This window comes from Lupinus angustifolius, chromosome LG18, assembly GCF_001865875.1.
Source record: "Lupinus angustifolius cultivar Tanjil chromosome LG18, LupAngTanjil_v1.0, whole genome shotgun sequence".
Classification (NCBI taxonomy): Eukaryota; Viridiplantae; Streptophyta; class Magnoliopsida; order Fabales; family Fabaceae; genus Lupinus; species Lupinus angustifolius.
In genome coordinates this window covers 6,562,043-6,580,314 of record NC_032026.1, presented here as the reverse complement: position 1 = coordinate 6,580,314, position 18,272 = coordinate 6,562,043, and the positions used below count along the sequence as shown (strand labels likewise).

Genomic DNA, 18,272 nt, shown 5'->3' with positions numbered 1-18,272 from the left:
TGAGTTTGTTGGAGTAACCAATGTTGTACACTTGGTTACTGACAATGCTGCAAATTATAAAGTCGTAGGAGCTATGTTATGTGAGAAGTTTCCATCTATATTTTGGTGTTCTTATGTTGGATATTGTTTAAATTTAATTCTAGGAGACATTGGTAAAATGGAGCATGTGAGTACCTTAGCTAAGAGTATCTCTGGTATAACAAAGTTTGTGTACAATCATGGGTTTTTGTTAGCATGGTTAAGGAAAAGACAAGGATGGAAAGAAATCATACGTCTTGGGGCAACTTGTTTTGCAACAACCTTCATTGCACTGAAAATCATTCATGAACACAAACATGATTTGCAAGCTTTGGTCACTAGTAAAGACTTCATTGATTCTAGATATTATAGAGACAAGAAAGCAAATAGATTTGTGGAGATTGTGATGAATAAAAGGTTTTGGAATGATTGTGCAATTATTGTCAATATTGTGGCTCTGTTAATCCGCTTATTAAGAATTATTGATGTTGATGACAGACCTTCTCTACCTTATGTATATGATGGGATGCGTAGAGCATGGAAAACTATTAAGAATGTGTTCCTAAACAAAAAAGTCTTTGTATAAGCCTTATACAAAAATTATAAAGCAAAGATGGGATAAACAACTTAGAACAAAATTACATTGTGTTGCATACTTTTTGAATCCAACATTCTACTATGATAAGGATAACTTTTGTATCAAGCTAGAGGTTCAACAAGGTTGGCTTGATATTTTACAAGCAAAAGTTACCACATGCAAGATGAGTGTTTCAAACAAAGTTGCATCAATCATGATAAAGTTGGGAGTTTTAGCAATACAATGACAATTGAAATAGTTAAACACTTGCGACCAGGTAAGACTTTAATTTATCAATTTATTGAAATTTGTGTAAGATTGTAACACTTTAATGGCCTACTAAACTACTAATTTGTTGTGATGCTTTTTAGATCAATGGTGGTCCTAATTTGGATTTATTGCTCCTATGGTATCTCAATTAGCTATTAAGATTTTGAGTCAAACAACATCTTCTTCTAGTTGTGAAATAAATTGGAGTGTATTTAAAAGGATACACACAAGGAAGATGAATAATTAGAGCACAAATGATTTTATGATCTAGTTTATGTGCAATATAACTTGGGCTTAAAAGATAAGTTTATTTTTAACTTAATTTTCAATATTTGTTACTTAACTTCTATTTTGTATTAATATATCATATTTTTTATAATTATAGGGAGATTAATAAAAGAAGAACACTTGATCCTGTTGACTATGAGAGTATGGAGAATATTGAGTTTTAGATTACTAAAGAAGAAGAAACTCCATTGATTGATTATGATGAAATAGAAAAAGTGTTCTATTATGATTTGTCAAATCAATACTTGATTTAACAAAGGATGATGAAGGTTTGTTTTGAACATATTATAATGTGAAACTGATGTAAACCCATTGGGACATAACATCATTGAAGACCCTTTACATGGCTTAGGAGGACCTATGACTAGAGCTAAGACCAAAAAGGCCCAAGAAGCACTTCGGCAACTCATATTTTCTACCATGGAAACAAGTGCAAATGGGACCAAACATGAAGAGAAGGCTTTAATTTGCATAAGTCTTAATGAAGAGCTCAAGGAAGGCCACGGCCTAAGGGAGGATCCACCTTGATCTCTTTAGTTCTTACATTAGTAATCAGGACCATAAATAAGTGGCAGTTGTCTTAAAACCCATACTAGTTTAGGACTTTTATTTATAATGTCTTTAATTTAGGTGTCATTTTATTACATTTAATTTTATGAAGGTTCATGTCTTATAGGAAAGGAGGCATGGTCACACTTAGAGATAAAGAAAGGAGATAGAACATTTGGATGAAAGCTTGAAGGGAAAACATGCACGTCCAAAAGCTAAGAGATAAAGCAAGGAGATAGAACATTGATGAAAAGCTTGGAGGGAAAAGCTAGAGCCAAAAGCCACACGGCTATAATCAAGGGAGATCTAATCTCCACAAGATAAGGATCTCCTAATCTAATTTCCCCAAGTCCACACGGCTATAATTAAGGGAGATCTAATCTCCACAAGATAAGGATCTCCTAATCTAATTTTCAAACAAGCAAATCAAAAGGAGGATCAAATTATATCATCAACATGAAGATAATGGAAGATATTATTTCAACCACTCATCAAGGCAATCTCAATTCAAATCCACCATCACCATTCGTCCAACACATGAAGATTAGATTGAGATTAGATAGGATTAGTTTATCTTTTCATGCCTTTTGATTAAGGCAATGCAAACCGAATTCCTTTCTCTATATATATGACCCAAATGCACAAGGAATAAAGTAAATGCAAACCGGATTCCTTTCTCTATATATATGACCCAAAATGCACAAAGAATAAAGCAAATTGAATTTTATGTTAATAACCATTGTTAGTGAGTATTCTCCTAGCTTCTTGGCTGAGTCAAGACCCCTTGTTCTTATCAAGAGTATCATTCTCTTGTGGCGAACTTCACAAGGCTTATCAAACATTCCATTGTTTGTGGCGCCATACCATTCCAATTCCCCTTCCATATTCCTAAACACTTACAAACAAACACCAAACCGTGAGCAAGCACTCCTTGTTCATACAAACCGAAACCATCCATATACACATAAACAACCATCATTCCAATTCACATCATTACAAACTGTGCATCACTTTCATTCCATTCTTCAATCACTTCATCAATTCTCAACAAATTGCAAACCAACCGAGGCTAATCAAAGTACAAATATTCAAAGCTATCAAATAAGTTCCAACAAAGTGAATCATCAATCAACAAAGAGGAATTTCACAAGAAATGATCCTATAACAAAGGCAATCCACAAAGAGGTGCTATGATCCACAAAGAGGCCTATCATGAGTGGGAGTTAAAGATGGAACAAGTGTTTGAATGCCAACACTATAGTGAGGAAAAGAAGGTAAAGGTTGTTGCCCTAGAATTTAAGGAATATGCTATGGTGTGGTGGGACCAGATCCAAAAGGAGAGGAGGAGGTATGGTGAGGAAGTAGTAAATACTTGGGGGGAGATGAGGAGAAGGTTTGTTCCAAGTTCATACCAGAGAGATGTGCATAACAAATTGCAAAGACTAACTCAAGGTAACAAATCGGTTGATGAATACTTCAAGGAGATGGAGCTGGCCTTACTTAGGTCCAACTTCCATGAGGACCGAGAAGCTACAATGGCTCGGTTCCTACATGGGTTGAACCCTGAAATTCAGGATATTGTGGAGCTTCAACCATATGTTGAGTTAGATGACCTTGTCCAAAAGGCCATCAAGGTAGAGCAACAAATCAAGAGGAGGAAGTCTAAGTACTCCTCTAATTCAACAACCAAGTATCCACCAAATACTTGGAAAGACAAAAGCAAGAAGGAGGGCAATGCAACAAAAGAAATTGTCCCTAGTTCTAAAGAAGCCGTGGGGACAACCAAGTCCCAAGGTAAGCAGCCCCTTGATCCAAATCAAAGGAGCCGTGATATAAAATGTTTTAAATGTTTGGGGCGTGGCCATATTGCGTCTCAATGCCCTACAAGAAGAACTATGATGGTTCTAAATGGGGACATTGAGTCCCAATCTGAGTCAGCTAGTGATGAAGAACATGACAATGAGGGTGATCTTAATATGCCCGATGGAGACCTACTCATGGTTAGGAGGCTCCTTGGGAGTCAAAACCGAAATCATGAGGAAAGTCAAAGAGAAAACATTTTTCATGCTCGCTGCCTTGTACAAGGTAACATATGTACCCTCATCATTGATGGAGGAAGTTGTGCTAACGTGGTTAGCACAAGAACGGTGTCTAAATTGAAGCTTATCACCAAGGCACACCCAACACCATATAGGCTGCAATGGCTTAATGATGTGGGGGAGATGGTCGTGAATAAGCAAGTTGAGGTCCCTTTTTCCATTGGAAAATATGAGGACATAGTCCTATGTGATGTGGTCAACATGGAGGCCAGCCATATGCTATTGGGAAGACCATGGCAATATGATAAAAATGCTACCCATGAAGGGCGTACTAACAAGTACACATTTATGCATAATAATCATAAAATGGTCTTATCACCCTTGTCCCCAAAACAAGTGAGTGATGATCAGCGTAGGCTGAAAGAAAAGATTGACCAAGAGAAAAAGGAGGTCACGGCTGAAACCATAGACTCTAGCCAAGTCAAGAAGAATGATCGAAAGGATCAAAAGAAAAGCTACTTTGTCACAAAAAGTGAAGTAAAGCATGCCCTAGTCACAAGGCAGCCCATGTACTTACTTTTGTGCCAAAGTTTTTGCTTAAATAGCACGGCTATTGATAAGGCTTCTATGCCTCAAAATTTGAAAGACTTCTTGAATGAGTTCAATGATGTATTCCCTGAAGAAGTCCCTAGTGGACTTCCACCTTTAAGGGGCATTGAACATCATATTGACTTGATTCCTGGTGCATCATTGCCCAATAGGCCTGCCTATAGGAGCAATCCTCAAGAGACTAATGAAATTCAAAAACAAGTCGAGGAATTTATGCACAAGGGTTGGGTTCAAGAAAGTCTAAGTCCTTGTGCAGTCCCAGTCATCCTAGTTCCAAAGAAAAATGGAGCCTGGAGGATGTGCACTGACTGTAGGGCCGTGAACAACATCACGGTCAAATATAGACATCCCATTCCTAGATTGGATGATCTCTTAGAGGAATTACATGGTGCCTGCATCTTCTCAAAAGTGGATTTGAAGAGTGGGTACCATCAAATTCGGATTAGAGAAGGGGATGAGTGGAAAACAGCCTTCAAAACAAAATATGGCTTGTACGAGTGGATGGTAATGCCTTTTGGCTTAACCAATGCGCCAAGCACATTTATGAGGCTGATGAACCACGTTCTAAGGGATTTCCTTGGAAAATTTGTTGTGGTGTACTTCGATGACATCCTAATATATAGCAAGAGTCTTGATGAACATTATGAACACCTAAAAAGTGTTTTGCTTATATTAAGGAAAGAGAAGCTATACGCCAACCTTGAGAAGTGCAGCTTCTGTGTTGATCACGTGATATTCCGAGTGCAACTTCTATGTTGATCACGTGATATTCCTTGGTTTCATTATCAGTTCTAATGGGGTACACGTAGATCCTGAAAAGATAAAGGCTATCCAAGAATGGCCCACTCCAAAAAGCACCACGGATGTGAGAAGTTTTCATGGCCTTGCAAGTTTTTATAGAAGGTTTGTCAAGGACTTTAGTACCTTGGCTGCACCTCTAAATGAAGTGGTCAAAAAGAATGTGGGGTTCCATTGGGGTGATAAGCAAGAAGAAGCCTTCAAAAGGCTTAAGGAGAAGCTCACACACGCTCCAATTTTGAGATTACCAAATTTTACAAAATCCTTTGAAATTGAGTGTGATGCTTCAAATGTTGGAATTGGGGCTGTGCTAATGCAAGATGGGCATCCTATTGCCTATTTTAGTGAGAAGTTAGGGGGGGCTGCCCTTAACTACTCTACATATGATAAAGAGCTATATACCCTAGTGAGGGCATTACAAACTTGGCAACATTATCTACTGCCCAAGGAATTTGTTATTCATAGTGATCATGAATCACTTAAATATTTAAAGGGGCAAGGCAAGCTAAAAAAAAGACATGCCAAGTGGGTGGAATTTCTGGATCAATTCCCTTATGTGGTTAAACACAAAAATGGAAAAGCTAATGTGGTAGCTGATGCCTTATCAAGAAGGCATGCTTTGATTGCTACCTTAGAGACCAAGCTCTTAGGTCTCGAATGTGTGAAGGGCTTGTATGAACATGACCCTGATTTTGCTACACACTATGCCAAGTGCATGAATTCAGCCCATGAGGGTTATTATAGGCATGAAGGGTTTCTTTTTAAAGATAAAAGACTTTGTATCCCTAAGAGTTCTGTAAGGGATTTACTGTTGAGAGAAGCCCATGAAGGGGGGCTGATGGGTCATTTTGGTTCCCAAAAGACCCTTGATATATTGCATGATCACTTTTATTGGCCTCATATGAGGCGTGATGTTCAACTTTTATGTGAAAAATGCATTACTTGCAAACGGGCTAAGTCCAAGGCCATGCCTCATGGAGTTTACACTCCATTACCCGTCCCTGATTCAACATGGATAGACTTATCCATGGATTTCGTGGTTGCTTTACCACAAACTAAGAGTGGCAAAGATTCAATTTTTGTTGTAGTGGATAGATTTTCTAAAATGGCTCATTTTATACCTTGCAAAAAAATTGATGATGCTTGTCATATTGCAGGGTTATTCTTCAAAGAAGTGGTAAGGCTACATGGCTTACCAAGGAGCATAGTGAGTGATAGGGATGCCAAATTCCTAAGTCACTTTTGGAGAACCCTTTGGGGAAAGCTTGGCACAAAGCTTCTTTTCTCTACCACATGCCATCCTCAAACAGATGGGCAAACTGAAGTGGTCAATAGGACACTCTCTACCTTGTTGAGGGCTGTCCTAAGGAAGAACTTAAATGCATGGGAAGAGTGCCTTCCCCACGTGGAGTTTGCCTATAACAGGGCAACTCATAGTGCAACAAAGCATTCACCATTTGAAATTGTTTATGGTTTTAACCCACTAACTCCCCTTGATTTATTACCTTTTCCAGGTACATCATTGTTGAAACATAAAGATGGTAAAGCCAAGGCTGAGTATGTGAAGAAGCTACATGAGAAGGTGAAGGAACAAATTGAGAAGAGAACCGAGAGTTATGCAAGATCAGCCAACAAGGGAAGAAAGGAAGTCATCTTTGAACCAGGAGATTGGGTTTGGATCCATATGAGAAAAGAAAGATTTCCATCTCAAAGGAAATCAAAGCTTCAACCTAGAGGGGACGGCCCTTTTCAAGTCTACATCTCAAAGGAAATCAAATGGGAGTTAGTGGACTTGCCTAGTGAGTATGGAAATATTAGTGCTACTTTCAATGTGGCTGACTTAACTTTTTTTGATACAGGTGATGAAAATGCTTATTCGAGGTCGAATTCTTTCGAAGAAGGAGGGGATGATGTAAACCCATTGGGACATAACATCATTGAAGACCCTTTACATGGCTTAGGAGGACCTATGACTAGAGCTAAAACCAAAAAGGCCCAAGAAGCACTTCGGCAACTCATATTTTCTATCATGGAAACAAGTGCAAATGGGACCAAGCATGAAGAGAAGGCTTTAATTTGCATAAGTCTTAATGAAGAGCTTAAGGAAGGCCACGGCCTAAGGGAGGATCCACCTTGATCTCTTTAGTTCTTACATTAGTAATTAGGACCATAAATAAGTGGGAGTTGTCTTAAAACCCACACTAGTTTAGGACTTTTATTTATCATGTCTTTAATTTAGGTGTCATTTTATTACATTTAATTTTATGAAGGTTCATGTCTTGTAGGAAAGGAGGCACGGTCACACTTAGAGATAAAGCAAAGAGATAGAACATTTGGATGAAAGCTTGGAGGGAAAAGATGCACGCCCAAAAGCTTAGAGATAAAGCAAGGAGATAGAACATTTGGATGAAAGCTTGGAGGGAAAAGAGCACGTCCAAAAGCTAAGAGATAAAGCAAGGAGATAGAGCATGGATGAAAAGCTTGGAGGGAAAATCTAGAGCCAAAAGCCACACGGCTATAATCAAGGGAGATCTAATCTCCACAAGATAAGGATCTCCTAATCTAATTTCCCCAAGTCCACACGGCTATAATTAAGGGAGATCTAATCTCCACAAGATAAGGATCTCCTAATCTAATTTTCAAACAAGCAAATCAAAAGGAGGATCAAATTATATCATCAACATGAAGATAATGGAAGATATTATTTCAACCACTCATCAAGGCAATCTCAATTCAAATCCACCATCACCATTCGTCCAACACATGAAGATTAGATTGAGATTAGATAGGATTAGTTTATCTTTTCATGCCTTTTGATTTTGGCAATGTAAACCGAATTCCTTTCCCTATATATATGACCCATATGCACAAGGAATAAAGTAGATTGAATTTTATGTTAAATAAACCATTGTTAGTGAGTTTTCTCCTAGCTTCTTGGCTGAGTCAAGACCCCTTGTTCTTATCAAGAGTATCATTCTCTTGTGGCGAACTTCACAAGGCTTATCAAACATTCCATTGTTTGTGGCGCCATACCATTCCAATTCCCCTTCCATATTCCTAAACACTTACAAACACACCAACCTTCAATCCACCATCCAAACCGTGATCACCTTGCACTCCATCATCAACCAACAATCACCCATCAACCACTACAAACCGTGAGCATCAATTCCACCACGAGCATCACTTTCATTCCATTCTTCAATCATTTCATCAATTCTCAACAAATTGCAAGCCAACCGAGGCTAATCAAAGTACAAATATTCAAAGCTATCAAATAAGTTCCAACAAAGTGAATCATCAATCAATAAAGACGACTTTCACAAGAAACGATCCTATAACATAGGCAATCCACAAAGAGGTTGTCATCAGAAACAACTTTCAAATTATTATTCAAATTAATTTAATGTATATTCTAATTTGTAGGTTTGGTTGAAGGACGAAATATTACTATTGACAGAGAGCTTAATTTGGACTTTTTTCCTCAAGAACATGAAGATGGTTACACTCAAAATACATCTCTAACCAACAATGTCAATTTAGGATCTAATGAAGATAATGATACTTGGATGAATTAGAATGTTTATTCTCTATATGAGATAATTGTATTTTGATTTATAATTTTAATTATGTAAAACTTAAACTTGGTTGATGCACTTTTATTTTGATTTATGTGTATGCATTATGCAAAACATGATATTGATAAGTATGTTATTCACTTATTTTACTTAATTATATAATATATGTATATTTATATGATTATGTAGGATACTATTATATCGTCCGGTCCGACCGGACGACCTAAACGGTTAAACCGGTTAGAACCTATACATGACTTCTTCCGGTTTGATGTCCGACTCGGATTTCATGATATTGTGGACAGTGATGGAAACTTCCAATACATTGGTCAAAAAATTGAGAGAATGCCCCCTTTGGACGTGGATTTAGTAAACTTAATAGATTTGAAGGTATTATTTGTTCAATATGGTTATCACATTTTTTAGGCAGTGTATTGGAAAAATCATGAAGATCCATATTTGGAGAGTGGATTAATGGCATTGGAGAAGGATAAAAATATCAATGAAATGGTGGCTGCAGCATTGAAGGCCCATAAGGTGGATGACATTGGTGACTATGAGATGCATGTGTACTTTGAACATCCTATGTTGAATGAGGAAGACACGGAATTTGTGTCTGAACTTGAAGAAGGTAATGATTCAGAAATGTATTCAATGCATGAATGAAGTTGTGATTATGCATCAGAACCTTCTGAACCTATTGCCAAAGCTTCTGAACCTACAACTCAACCTTCTGAACCTGCAACTCAACCTTCTGAACCTTTACATCAACATTCTGAACCTGTAACTGAATTTAATCAAACTGCTGTTGATCATGTAGCTGAATTTGCACCAAATTTTGTACCTATAAATGAAGATGATTACCTTGTACAAGAAGATATGAGCAACAACAGAAAGAAAAGGAAGTTAGGTATGAAGAAAAGGAAGTCAACATAGAAGAAAAGGATGTTAGCACAAAGAAAAGGAAGTCAACACCAAAGAAAAAGAATTCAACGCCAAAGAAAAGGAAGTGAACACCAAAGAAAAAGAAGTCAGCACCAAAGAAAAGAAATGTTACTCCTGAATTGCATTTTGTTCTAGGGATAGTAGGTTCAACACTTATTAACTGAAAACCTTCAACCCATAGCATACTTGTTGCAGGACCTTCCAAAACAAGGTTGTTAGTATGGATTTGGTTGCCAAAACACTAGAAGCAAGGTTGGTGACACAACTTGATTTTAGGAGGACACAAGCAATTAATTTGATGAAAGAGGACTACATGGTCCATTTAGAGAAGTAAAAGGTGAGCATAGCCTTCAAACAAGCTAGAGAAGCAATTAAAGGTTAAAAAACAATATGGTCAATTGTTGGATTATTTAGAGGAAATTCGTAAAACCAACATTGGATCAACTACTATAATGGAAGTGCTTCCAATTACTGGATCACCATCAATGTTCAACAGACTGTTTATATGCATAAGTGCTTGTAAAGAAGGTTTCAAGAATGGGTATAAATCCATGATTAGCCTTGATGGATGTTTTTTGAAGGGATATTATGGGGGTGCAGCTTCTATTTGTTGTTGGACATGATGCAAATAACTAGCTTTATATTATTGCATATGATTTGGTTGATTCAGAAACCAAGGATAATTGGAAATGGTTTCTAGAACTGTTGGAACAAGCTTTATGTTTTCAAGACATGTATGACTGGAACTTTGTGTCAGATCAACAAAAGGGCTTGGAATCTACAATACTTGAGGTTATGCCAAGTGCACATCATAGAAACTACGTGTTGTGCATTTGGAAAATTTTCATCAAATGTTTTAAGGATAAGGAGCTAAGAGGTGTGGTCTGGGAATTAGCAAAATGCACAATAGTTGGTGAATTTAACACTAGTGTGGCAAAATTGAAGGACAGACATTTAATGGCATGGTCTTATCTGAACAATCTTGAGCCTAGCTCTTGGATGAAGGCATTTTATACCCACTGGCCTAAAGTGGACAACATTACCAACAACATGTGTAAAGTATGGAATGCAAAGATTGTTGAGTATAGAGATGAACCACTTTTAAGTATGTTAGAGAAGTTGAGATGCTACATCATGAGGAGAATGGGACAACACAAGCTAGCCATGAGGAATTTGAAAGGCAAGTTGCTACCTGTCCAACAAAGAAGATTGGAGAAAATCAAAGTGGAAAGTTATAGATGGACTCCAACATGGACTTGAGATATTGAGTGTCAAACATATGAGGTAAAATATAGTCAACCAAGTTGGGGGTAAGTTTGACAAACCAACCTTGCACTTGCCAAAAATGGCAACTCACTAGATTGTCGTGTGAACATGTTGTGGCAACAATTGCTTTCAATAATGATATCCCTAAAGACTATGTAAACAATTGGCTAACTATGGATGTTTTTAATGTAACATATTCATATGTCATTAGCCTAGTTAGTAGTGATGAATTTTAGGTAGCACAAATCAGAATCCCAAAACCTATTCCACCAAAGATGAAAAGGCGAATTGGTAGGCCTAAGAAACGTAGAAAGAGAAACTTAAATTCAGAATTCGCACCTGGCAGTTCACTAAAATTGCAAAGGTCACGGAAGGCAACTTGTCCAAAATGAAATGAACAAGGACATTATGGTAAAACTTGGAAGGGTCCAGGTATGCCAAGAAATAAGGGTAAGAAACATGAAACATGGGTCCCTGAAAACATGCGGCAACCTGAATTACTTGAAACTCAAGTAAACCACACTACCCTATGCTATGTATACTATTATTTATATTTCTATCTATAATCTATGCTAAATTTATGTACACTAGTTGTAGGAGAGTCAGTTTGATTCATCTGGAACTGCAACTGGAATTCCAACTCATGTGAGATACCCAATAATGTTGGTAAGAACATATTCCTAGACATTTAATTACATTGTCATTTTCCCGGGCTAAATTAGTATGTATATACATTTTGTTTCAGTTTGAGGATGACAACACAATGGAGTCACCTCAAGTCCATCCATCAGCAAATCCAAGTTCAAGTATATTGGAACCACCTCAATACATCCAAGAGCATCAGGTCTAAGCTCAAGTGAAACCAAGAAAACAACCTTCAAGGTTCAAGCCACCAAGATCTAATTCAAAGAATGCTAATAAGATATGATGGATAGTTTTTAGTCATGTAGTGTTTTGATGTTTTTTTTTTGTAATGCTTAGAAGTTGCCAATTTCTATTAAGAATGACAGTATGCATTAACTACTAATACTTAGAAAACAATCTGTGTATTGATGTTTTTTTATGCTGCTATTATGTACTGCCATTTAATTTATGTTTCTATTATGTACTACTATTTTGTGTTGTTATTTTGTTCACTTTATTATGTATTGCATTCTTCATTTTGTAGCAAAACAGAGCATAACTTCATAATATAAAAATCTACATAACTTCCATAAACCATAACTTCATTTCATTGATAATACATAACTTACATAACAAAACCATAACTTCATTACATAACAGAAACATAACCAAAACATACATAACTTCATTTCACTCGCACTGCAACTACTTGATCATTTGAAAATATATAAATCATAAAACCACTAACAATATATACCAGACGAAACACAGTTGTTATAGCTACAACTTTTCTGGACCATATGACATGTTCTATCATGATCATTTGAATTTCTTTTAGATTAGCTTGCAAATCATCCATGTCTATAGCAAGATCAGTCCCATTTTCTTCCTTCATGGCTTGATTTCTTTCCTTCTTGTAGAAGAATGAAAATTGTTTCAAAAGTGGAAAATAACATAAATCAAAATTTCACATAAAATGGAAAATAAAAGCAAAAATAGTGTTAAACATTAAAATATGGACATCCATACAATTGTTTCTTTGGGTTCTTCATAGTCTTTTATGTGTATACAACAACAAGCCTTCTGCAATGGCACAATGGAGGAGGAAAGCTTTTATCTACAGAGCTCACATCACCATAGTTTTTCATGTCATATGCAAGAGGATAACAAAATTAGGTTGTTAGGGTTTATGCTGTAAGAAATTTGGGCTATTTGGGTTTGTAATCGACCCTCACCGTTTTAAGGAAGAAGATGGAGCAAAATCACATCGTTTTGCTTCTTAATTTCTTTTTTCAGAATTATTCTGTGCAAAACGATATTGTTTTGCTTAATGTATTAAAAAAATCAAAACGACGTCGTTTAGAAAAATAATGGGTTGTTGACATGACAAGTTGTACACGTAGGACCATCCACCAAGGTCCACATCAACATTTAACATGTCATGCCAACAAATCTGTCACATTTAAAGTGTCCACATGATGGAAGGACTAACGCAACTCGACGTTGAATTTGTAGGGAACTAAAAGATCAATTAAATTTGTAAGGGACTAAATTGGTTACCACGAAAAATATGAGAGACGCAAATGAGTAATTACTATAAATTTTAACTTTTTAATGCATTATTCAAACTTTTATCTTGAATTTCTTCATTAGTGTCTTTAACATTCCCCTTCCTGTAACTTGTATTTTCTATTGAGACTAAATTTTTGAGTTTGAGGATTCAAACTGTATTGTTATTAGAGAATCATTTAGTTTAGATTAGAACTCTCTGGAAGGAAACCCAAAGAAGCCCATATTAATTGAAATATAAGAATGGTTTAGAAGGTTCTAGACTGGTGTAGAAGAATATTAGTTAGAGTTTGTTATAGTAGTTTGATGATAGTTACTTTCTATATATAGTGTACTCTCTCATTATTGTAAATCAATCTTTCATTCGATAAAATTCTGATTCAGCTTCTTCTTCTCTTCTCTCTCTGGTTCTCTTTCACATTGTTGACACGTGACTTTCTCTGCTATCCCATGCCAAATTACCTTTGTCTTATTAGGAACATGCCTTCACTACAGTTGTATTCCTCATTAATAGATTTCCTACTCTTGTCCTTAACACTATGTCTCCCTTTCAAGTATTGTTTGGCACTCTCCTTGATTGTATTATTTTCAAAGTGTTTGGGTGTGCTTTTTTTCCTCTACTTAGACCTTATAACAAACATAAACTCATCTATAGAAGTATTGAGCGTGTATTTCTTGGATACTCTACTTCTCACAAAGGGTATAAGTGCTTGTCTGCAGAAGGAAGGATTTATGTCTCTAAAGATGTTCTTTTTGATGAACACACCTTGCATATTCTATGGTTCACAACATCTTCTTTTTCTAAACTGTGTTCTTTTTTCGATGCTCCTATCTCTAATCCTGTCTTTTTTTCCAGTTTTCTCCTCCTCCCTTGCTCACTAGTCCACTACCTAACTCTCATATTCATTCTTCTTCTCCCTTGCCAACTTTCATGTCTCACTTAGTCATACACTTCTTCAGCCTCTACTGCGTCTTCTGTGTCTCCTGATGTCTCCACTTTACCTCAGTCTATACATCCCATGCAGACTAGATCTAAATCAGGGATTTTTAAACCTCTTGTTCCCAGATCTTTTCTTGCTGAAATTGAACTTGTTAACACTAGAGCAACCTTAGTGAGTCATGTTTGGTGTCAAGCGATGCAAGCTAAATATGATGCTCTTATTGCTCTAGGGACATGGTCTTAAGTTCCTTTACCCCCTCACAAGCAAGCTATAGGCTGTAAATGGGTGTTTAGGATTAAAGATTATCCTGATGGAACTATTCACAAATATAAGGCTTGACTAGTTGCTAAAGGATTTCATTAAAAATTTGGAGTAGACTACACTGAAACCTTTTCAGTGATTGTTAAACATGTTACGATCAGAGTTCTCCTCACTCTTGTAGTCTCTTATCAGTGGCTCATTGAACAACATGATATTTACAATGCTTTCCTAAATGAACTTCTTAATGAAGAGGTGTATATACAACAACCTAAGGGTTTTCAACACAATGATAAGACATTGGTCTGCAAATTATATAAGGCTATCTATGGTCTCAAACAAGCATCCTGACAATGGTTTGAAAGACTTAAAGGTTCTCTACTTTAGGTTGGGTTTTACTCATGTAAATGTGACAACTCTTTGTTCATTCACACTTCATTTGACTTTCAACTATATGTGTTAGTTTATGTGGATGATATCATAGTCATTGGTTCTTCCCCTACCATGGTTTCTAAAGCGATTAAAGATCTTAGTACCACATTTGCTCTTAAGCAACTCTGAAAATTGGAATACTTTGTAGGAATCGAGGCCAGGCATCTTTCCGATGGAACCTTACTCATGTCTCAAATCAAATACATTAGAGACCTTTTAGTAAGAGCTAATATGGATTCAGCAAAACCAATGCCCTTGCCTATGGCTAGGAATTTCAAGCTTTCTCAAGAAGGAAGAATAATAGTTGGAGCTTTACGATATGCCACTATCACAAGACCAGATATAGTCTTTAGTGTCAACAAGGTATATCAGTTTCTTGGAAAACCTCTTCAATCTCAATGGACTATTGTTAAGAGGATTCTCAGATATTTACAAGGCACAGTAAATTTTGGCTTAACTATTAGGAAAACTCAAAATCACAATCCTTTAGCGCTTTATGCTTTTTGTGATGCTGACTGGGCATCAGACATTGATGACTAGAAATCTACTTCAGGTGCTTGTGTCTTTTTGGAACCGAATCAAGTTACTTGATGGTCTAAAAAGCAACATACTATATCTAGATCAAGCATAGAAGCATAATACAGAAGTCTAGCTCTTGCATCTCTGTAATTGACGTGGATAGAATCACTTCTAAGTGAACTCAAGCAACACTACATAAGTCATGTTGTATTTTGTAACAATCTCAGCAAGTTGCCATGTCACACAATCCTGTGTTACACAATATGACCACACATATTGAAGTAGACTTATTTTTTGTTCGAGATAAAATTCAAAACAAAATTCTATTTGTCAAGCATGACTCCTCGATTTATCAAACTGAAGACATTCTCACAAAGCCTTTAAGAAACTCACACTTCATGAGTCATATGAATCAGCTCTGAGTCAAAGACTATTTCAACATGATTAAAGAGTCCTCAAGTTCAGGGGGGATATTATAGAATCATCTAGTTCAGATTAGAACTCTCTAGAAGGAAGCCCAAAGAAGCTCATATTAGTTTAAATAAGAATAGTCTAGAAGGTTCTAGACTGATGTAGAAGAATATTAGTTATAGAGTATGTTATAGCAGTTAGATGGAAGTTACCTTCTTTATATAGTGTACTTTCTCATAATTGTAAATAAATATTTCATTCAATAAAATTTTGATTCAGCTTCTTCTTCTATTCTCTCTATTTATCTCTATTATTATATAAATTGTTTTATTTTTGTTATCAATGATGTCCCTGAACCAATAATTGAAAGGGATGAATCCCTCTCAAGATATTATTAGAGTGATTTTGTCTTTATCAATAAAGAATTTTCCATAAATACATAGTAACATTGATCCTAGATGCATTGCCATCAAGATTTTATCCTTTAAAATAATTTATTTTTGCTAAAGAGCGTAAAAAGGTATTAGTGAAGCAATAAAAATATAAATATTATATTAAAAATCATCATTTTTAATTTTTTAATACATCATTTAAAAAAGTTATCTTCAATTTCTTCATTGGTGTCATTAGCATTCCCCTTCTCATAATAATTTACATTCGATAGAATCTTTTTAATTTAAATAATAATAAATTTATTATTCATTTAAATAAATTAATAGATTCAATTATATTAGTTTATTTACATAAATTTAATAACATTTTTCTAAAAATATTTAATTTAAAGTTAATAAAAAATGTGCATAACTAATAAGATTACCTAAAAATGGAGGGTACGATTTTCTCTACTTCTGTAGACACTAATGGTTCACTCAAAAAGCCTCCAAATATAGACGGAACCTACCCTCAAGGAGAGATGAAGGTTTTGTTTAGGAATAAGGTTATGGAGGGGCAAGCTCCTTTGCCACAATGAGAAGAGGTGGATTTTCTACACACAAAAAAAGGTTTGGTCGGGTTGAGTTATATGGGGAAATGTCTTCTCCAAAGGGTTTGCATATAGATGATTCATTTGTTTTTATATGATGTAATGAAAGTTTCCACTATGTCTCTTCAGAATGCATCATTCTCATGTACTCGTCATTATTTGCATTGTTGGTCATCATAGTGGGTTGTGGGGTTGAGAATTTGGCATGCCCCACTATAGGCGCTAATGTTTTGATATGTTAAAACAATGAGTTCTGAACCAATGGGCGTTGGTTCAAGTGGTACATACTTGATTCCCCTTAAGCAAGGTCTCAGGTTCGAGTTTTGTGGATGAAAAAAATGTCCGCTGGGAGAGTTACCCCCATGTACCTGTGGATGTTCCCGGCTCGGACAAGATTGCCTCCAGTGCGAAGATACCTGTGGGAAACCAAAAAAATGAGTTCTGAGAAATGCTAGTTCAGCCTGTCAAGATTAAAATCTTGTCCTATGCACCCTCAGGTGAACAAGATGAATCAAGTATACATGATACTCTCAAAGATGAAAGAGTTAGAAAGTGTGCAAATGAGATCATGAATTCATATTCACTAAGAGACATCATATTTATTAGGATTCTTTGGGGCTTAACAATCTCATCACTATGTTGATGATGTAACGGCTCAAAAATCATTTCATAATTACTATATTTAATCTCTTGGAAAAATGGGTAAATGTTTTTTCATTTTTCTTTTATGTAACTTATAACTTACAAATTATTTTTTCCATTTTATTTATTCTCTTTCAAGACATAACATTTTCAAACCTTTGCGAAAATAATTTCTTAATATTTAAAATGTAATTGAACGAAACACAATGCTATTCTGAATATTTCTCATTAATCAATTCTTGAATTTGTAATACGTATATCATGGTTTACAAAATACAAGACGGGGTCTATTCTTCACCTCTAACAAAGACTAAAAATACAAATAAAAATAAAATAATGTCGGGGGTGTTGGCATTACAAAAGTACCCTACAGGTTCCCGATGGTGTAATGGAAACCTCACTCGGGTCTACCTCGATCTCCGAGTCTAAAGAGATCTCTATAACCTCCATTGAATCCTCTACGCAAAATAACTCTACACAGTCATCCTCCTCATCCTCCAACACCTCATCTGATGCCCAATCCACCGAAGGGTCTGGGGTGTACCCCTTAGGCCCCGATGAAGTAGTCATGCCTGCTCCTTCTGTCCCACTTGGCATTGAGTCAGTAGATGAGAATCTCGATTGGGGCCAGGTCCTAACAACCTCTGATCTGCCTCGTGCCTCAGCTGGTGCGGATGGACCGGCAGGTACGGACCTTCGCTCTGGTAGGGTGAACGATGCTTCCTGAACTGTGTAATGTGTCGGGAGATGCAACACAGAGCCATCACATATGAGATCCAATTCCAGGTTGTAGGGACCAGTGTAGGTGTATTTGTTTCCTTCAACGCTCCATGCCCCCACCTAGGACATGGTAAAGCGGTAGCCCCTAATCATCGTCGATCTGTCCATCTAAACATGGATGTATACGAGTACAATGGAAAGAAAGAGAGGGAGTAAAACATCTATGAAAAACTTGTC

General features: G+C 36.3%; 1 protein-coding gene across 1 annotated transcript; it reads left to right on the top strand.

Moving 5' to 3' along the window:
• LOC109332499 (uncharacterized mitochondrial protein AtMg00810-like) lies at window positions 14,658-15,301 on the top strand. The gene is made up of 2 exons (XM_019567482.1): window positions 14,658-14,685; window positions 14,910-15,301. The coding sequence occupies exons 1-2, from the start codon at window positions 14,658-14,660 to the stop codon at window positions 15,299-15,301; spliced, it is 420 nt and encodes a 139-aa protein (XP_019423027.1).